This window comes from Apium graveolens, chromosome 5 (assembly GCF_009905375.1).
Source record: "Apium graveolens cultivar Ventura chromosome 5, ASM990537v1, whole genome shotgun sequence".
Taxonomy (NCBI): Eukaryota; Viridiplantae; Streptophyta; class Magnoliopsida; order Apiales; family Apiaceae; genus Apium; species Apium graveolens.
This window is the reverse complement of record NC_133651.1, coordinates 181,699,497-181,705,319: the sequence shown is the minus strand read 5'-3', so window position 1 is coordinate 181,705,319 and position 5,823 is coordinate 181,699,497. Positions and strand designations below refer to the sequence as shown.

The window sequence follows — 5,823 nt, the reverse complement described above, 5'->3', positions numbered from 1 at the left end:
CCTACCAGACACAATATGCCCCAAGAATGCCACTTCCTATAACCAGAACTCACACTTGGAAAATTTCACAAACAACTTCTTCTCCCTCAAAATTTCAAGTACAGTACGTAAATGCTCCTCACTGCTCCTAGAGTATATAAAGATATCATCGATGAAGACCACCATGAATTTATCCAGATAATCATGAAAGAACCGATTCATCAAATCCATAAATACCGTTGGTGCATTCGTCAACCCAAAGGACATCACGAGAAACTCATAATGATCATAACGAGTGCGAAATGCAGTCTTCGGAATATCTTCCTCCCTAACTCGTAACTGATGGTAACCAGATCTCAAATCTATCTTGGAGAAGTACTTTTCCCCTTGTAACTGATCAAACGGGTCATCAATGCGTGGCAGAGGATACCTGTATCTGACATTCACTTTATTCAACACCCTATAGTCAATGCACAATCTCATGGAACCATCCTTCTTCTTTACAAACAACACAGGGGTGCCCCATGGAGACACACTTGGCCTGATAAATCCCCAATCCAACAACTCTTAAAACTGCTCCTTCAATTCTTGCAACTCAAGTGGTGCCATTTGGTAAGGCGCCTTAGAAATAGGCTCAGCACCTGGAATAAGTTCAATAGTGAACTCCACCTCTCTATGTGGTGGCAAACCTGGTAGCTCATCAGGAAACACACCTACATACTCTTTTACAATTGGATAATCCTCAATGCGAGGTTCATCTTTTGATGTATCCTTCACGAAAACAAGGTAACCATCACAACCCTTAGATAAAAGTTTGTTCTCCTTTAGAGCAGAAATTCATTTAACCTCCCCTTTCAGCTGAGACCTTGATATACAAATTCTGGTTCATGTACATCCCCAAAGATCACCCTCTTTCCTCGATAATCAATTGTGGCACGATGTTCACTCAACCAATCCATGCCCAAGATAATATCAAAGTCATGCATCTCCATCGGAAGCAAGTTAACCTTACAATTTCTATCTCCAACAACTATCGGACACTCTGGAAATATATCAGATATAATAACAGAATTCCCCATCGGGGTAGCAATAGACATATGAGGATATAATAATGAAGGTGCAACGCCAAGATGATGAACAAACGATAAAGACACAACAGAATGGGTTGAACCAGTGTCAAATAACACATAAGCATCACGTCTACCAACAAGAAGTGTTCCCGAAATGGTACCTGAATTAGCTGCTGTCTGATTTGTAGTCAATACAAACACTCTGGCTGTAGGATTCTGTTGACTGTCACTACCACCACCAACTCCTCATCCACCAGTGTTGCGCGATACTGTATAATCCTTTGCCCTATGGGACATGCTACCACACAAGAAACAAGCCCCTGTTTTTCTGTAACAAGCTCTACCTGGATGATGTCCACCACATGTAGCACAAGGAGCCACTGGAATCATATTGGGGTTTCCCCCATACACTGAGTAACGACTCTGACCCTGTTGCCGATTCTGCCACTGCCTAGGCTACTTCTGTCGCTGAAATTGCTGATTCTGATTCTGACCAACTTATTGATTCCGACCATGGAATGAATGACCACCCCTATTCTGATTCTGTCCGTGCCACTGTCCCTGATGACCACTCTGACCTCCATACCACTGTCTGCCTTGTACAAAACCTTGATCCTCCCTAGTCCTCTTACTACCACTGTTAGACTTTGAAGTACTGAAATCTATGCGCTCCTTCTCAACATCCTTTGCTGCATCAGCCACCTCTGCCACATTATCAAATTTAAAAGAAATTATGGAACCCCTCAGATAAGACTTCAACCCCCATTTAAATTTATCATCCTGTTGTGCAGCAGTCCCTGCAACTGTCCCAGCAAATCCAGCCAACCTTATAAACCTCGCCATATAATCAGTAATGCTCTCATCACGGTGCTGTACAAAAGAATGGAACTCCATCAAATAAGCCTCCCTATCAGCATTAGAGAAGTACTGTTTATAGAATACCTCCTTGAATCCCTGCCATTCCAAAGTCTCTGCATACTGCTCCCCTCTACTAGCTTTCACTCCTCTCCACCACCTCTGAGCATCACCATCCAACTTATACACAGCTAACCTGACCTTCTGAATCTCATCACAACCCAGTGCATCAAAAATCTTTTCAAGATGTACAATCCAATTTTTAGCATCAATAGGAGTTGGTGATGCACTAAAAGAGTCTGGTTTCTGCTTCACAAACCTCTCCAACCATACAAACGGCTCCAACTGATGGCCCTGACCGTTCTGATTCTAATTCCCATTGCCATTCTGATTTCCTTGTCCATTCTGATTTCCCTCGCCATTCTGATTTCCTTGGTTTGCCAAGGCCTGCTGTACAGCCTGAGCCACTGTTTGCCCTATCATTTCAGTAAGCTGAGCGGGGTCAATGTGAAAAGGATCACGTCTAGAAGACATCTACAAAATAAGATAGTTAATAAATGAAGATTACGAGAATAAATATGATGAAACAGAATGAAATGATAAAGAGCAGAATAAAATGAAAGTAAATAAAATACACATCCTATCGTCTACCCAAACTCACAGGTCAACCTAAGTAGGTTTCTACAAGAAAGAACCTAAACTCTGATGCCATCTCTGTAACACCCTTTCTTTAAATAGAAGAAGATATTACTTAAAATCCGTAAACCTGCAAACAGAGCACTAATATATTTCTAAACAATAATTAAACAGTTTAAAATCTCCAAAATAATATTAAATCTCCAAGCTGTCTAAACCAATAATATAAATGTTAAAATCTCTAAATAAATAATTAAATCTAGATACTAATAAAGTCCGAAATCCTAATCAATAAATGGGGTAGCTCTCCATCGCACAGTCCCGGATTCCCCCAAGCACCTGCCAGAAAAGAATACGGCATGAGCCAAATGCCTAGTACGGATTTGGAATACAGTTTATAAATCAAGAGATCAGAAATAAATAATCAGCAATTTATAATAAAACAACAATTTAAAAATAAGTAAGGCTGAAGCAACGAGAGGTTAGGATATTTCATACCGAGATCAGAACAGATACAAATACACACATCATAGGGTACCTAATGCGTGCAACGGAATGGATAACGTGTACGGCATATACAACATCACCATAAATCAAATCACAAATCAAACTCTGGGTGCACCCACGTATTCTGAACAAATATCAAATGCGTAAAAGCTCCTCCCAAGAGCTAACAGAAGGATACGCCGTGACCAATCACACTGTCACGAAAGTGTCATGTCACTGGTGCCGCAATGACGGCTGTAGTACCCCTACAGCTCGTTAACTCGGTATACCCTATATCTCCAAGGGTTCAAATAAAAATATTCTCGCAAAATTTAAAAATCACCTGAGACAATTAATTCAGATTTCCAAAGTAGAGAATGTCATAAATAATTGTTAAAAATCGCATAAACAGATATTTAAAATTATTCAATTCAATTTTAAAACAATTTTCGCACATCAAAATGATCAAACAATTTTAACTAAACGAACAAAATATGGAATTGAGCGAAACATATATATTTAATTCCAAGGGGAGTAGCGCTGAATAAAAAGGGGACATAATCCGTACCTCAAAACTCGCAAATTCTAATACTTACAAAATTTTAAAATTTATTATTATTATTATAGAGTATTTACTGATTCGTTAAAATTTACATATCAGATTTATTTTCTCTGCTCCCAACATGAAATTTTTAAACCTATACTAAATTAGATTACAATGCATACAATTGTGATATGACTTAGATTTCTTAACCTTTAATATCTTGACACGGAATACCAAATAACATAACATAAAAAAACAAACTGCCTATGCCTATGTAGTCCATGTTATTAATTTATGAATACAAATCTAAAGTTGATAAATCTTACATTTATTCTTAACATAAAACATAGCTCTAATCAATTATTATACATTAAAAACTCCCTGACATAACATGGCACCGAATGGAAAAACTTAAACTATCAACAATAAAATCTAAAAATTATTACAATACACATTCGATTATAATTAAAATAAATTAATATTTACATAATTAAATATTAAGTAAACTATGGATTTTTACCCACGCTACGCATTCTAAATATAATTATTTTTTTAAAAATTATTAAATAATATAAAGAGAAATGTTTACGTAACTTTCCAGTTGAACACTAACACAACATTACTCTTTTAACGAATTTTTTTACGCGAATATACTTTTTCACATATGTTAGAAAAATATATGTTGTGTTGTCATAATTTTTTTAAAACATAATTAACTAATTTTAAATTTTGTCTGTAATAAAAGCAGCGCATGTTTCACTTTTTTCATATGACATAGATTAATTTTAAGGTATATTACAATTTTATGAAGAAAATGATCTAAAAATAATTTATTTAATTAATAAAAATTAAAATAATCTCAACATGTTTTTTTTTAATTTGTGTTGATTAATTTATAAAATGTGATAGTTATTAATTTATAAGCATATAAGGATTTAAATTAAAATATATTTTGTTCTGATATTATTTTGATGATAAATTGTAAAATTTAATTTAATAATTTTTATAAAATTTCAATAATATTTATATTATAATATTTAATTTAAAAGAATTTAAATTTATATTTTAAGATTAGGTAATTCATACCCAACTTATCTTTAACAAAGTATTGGGTTTAGGCCTATTGAACAATAATGTTAACGGCTAACAAAACATAGAACAGAGCTCTGCGGAGGGAGGATCGATGGCTACTACTTCAAATCACGGAAACCAACTCTCTAAATTAGTAGATTATGAAAATTTTTTGGAGGTTAGTAACCCCATCCATCCATGTTTTAGTTGTTGTCAATTGGTTGTAAAGTTCAAGGTGAATAGTTTAATTAAGACTTTAATTTTAATTCAAATATAAATTTTCAGTATATATAATGCTCCATTTGTATGCATAAGAGTATTCCATGAATTGATGTTAATTGCATGTTTTAGTTCGGAGTCATATAGATAATGATTTGATTTCAAATTGATATAATTAGTTCACCGCTGGATGCCTGTACTTCTGTAGAGCAAATTGTTAAGATTTCCAACAGTAGAATATTCACGATTTTATTAAGATTTCTGCATGAACTGTTTTGGATTGAGTTTTAAATTTGAATGTTCAGGAACTTAAAAAAAAGCACGACTCATGGAATGTTGACTGGGATATGGGTAAATATGTCCGACAATGTTTTTCATTGCTTGTTGGAAGCTGAATTAAAAATTGAGGCATACCTCAATTTTAAAGATTTTCAACAGTAGATTATTCACGATTTTATTAAGATTTCTACATGAACTGTTTTGGATTGAGTTTTAAATTTGAATGTTCAGGAACTTAAAAGAAAGCACGACTCATGGAATATTGACTGGGATATGGGTAAATATGTCAGACATTGTTTTTCATTGCTTGTTGGAAGCTGAATCAAAAATTGAGGTACCTCAATTTTTGATAGACAATGTCCTCAACCTGAATTAATCAATATTAAATGTAGGTAGAGGACGAAAATCGTTAGGTAACTTTGTTTCCGCAAATGTGGAGAGAGATGAGGATGGAGTATTTGTAAGTGTTTGACTGATTGTATTTGAACGTTATTAAGAAGTTGAATTTATATTGTAGGTGACTGCATCATCTATCCAAACTTGCAGAGGGTTCCGTCTAGTTTTATTGATAAATTCCGGAGTAAACTTCATTCCCAATTACAACTAAAGTGCAAGACAATGGTTTGGAATGCGAATTATGATAAGTATCAAAAGAAAATCTACGGCCTTCAAGAATTTATGACA

The 5,823-nt window shown here is 34.7% G+C and overlaps 1 protein-coding gene across 1 annotated transcript; it reads right to left on the bottom strand.

The window, feature by feature from the left end:
• Positions 1-546: 546 nt before the first annotated feature.
• LOC141660507 (uncharacterized) lies at positions 547-1,439 on the bottom strand. The gene is made up of 3 exons (XM_074467494.1): positions 1,320-1,439; positions 855-1,226; positions 547-750 (listed from the first exon to the last, which is right to left on the bottom strand). Exons 1-3 carry the CDS (start codon positions 1,437-1,439, stop codon positions 547-549), a joined length of 696 nt encoding a protein of 231 aa, XP_074323595.1.
• Between the last annotated feature and the right edge of the window lie 4,384 nt (positions 1,440-5,823).

What these genes read in the sequence shown, in the direction of transcription:
- LOC141660507 (XM_074467494.1), bottom strand. Translation starts at nt 1,439, where the DNA reads ATGATTCCAGTGGCTCCTTGTGCTACATGTGGTGGACATCATCCAGGT. An exon ending in ATAGGGCAAAGGATTATACA is followed by an intron (nt 1,227 to 1,319) that starts GTATCGCGCAAC and finishes ACTACAAATCAG; the next exon opens with ACAGCAGCTAATTCAGGTAC. An exon ending in ATGTACATGAACCAGAATTT is followed by an intron (nt 751 to 854) that starts GTATATCAAGGT and finishes GTTTTCGTGAAG; the next exon opens with GATACATCAAAAGATGAACC.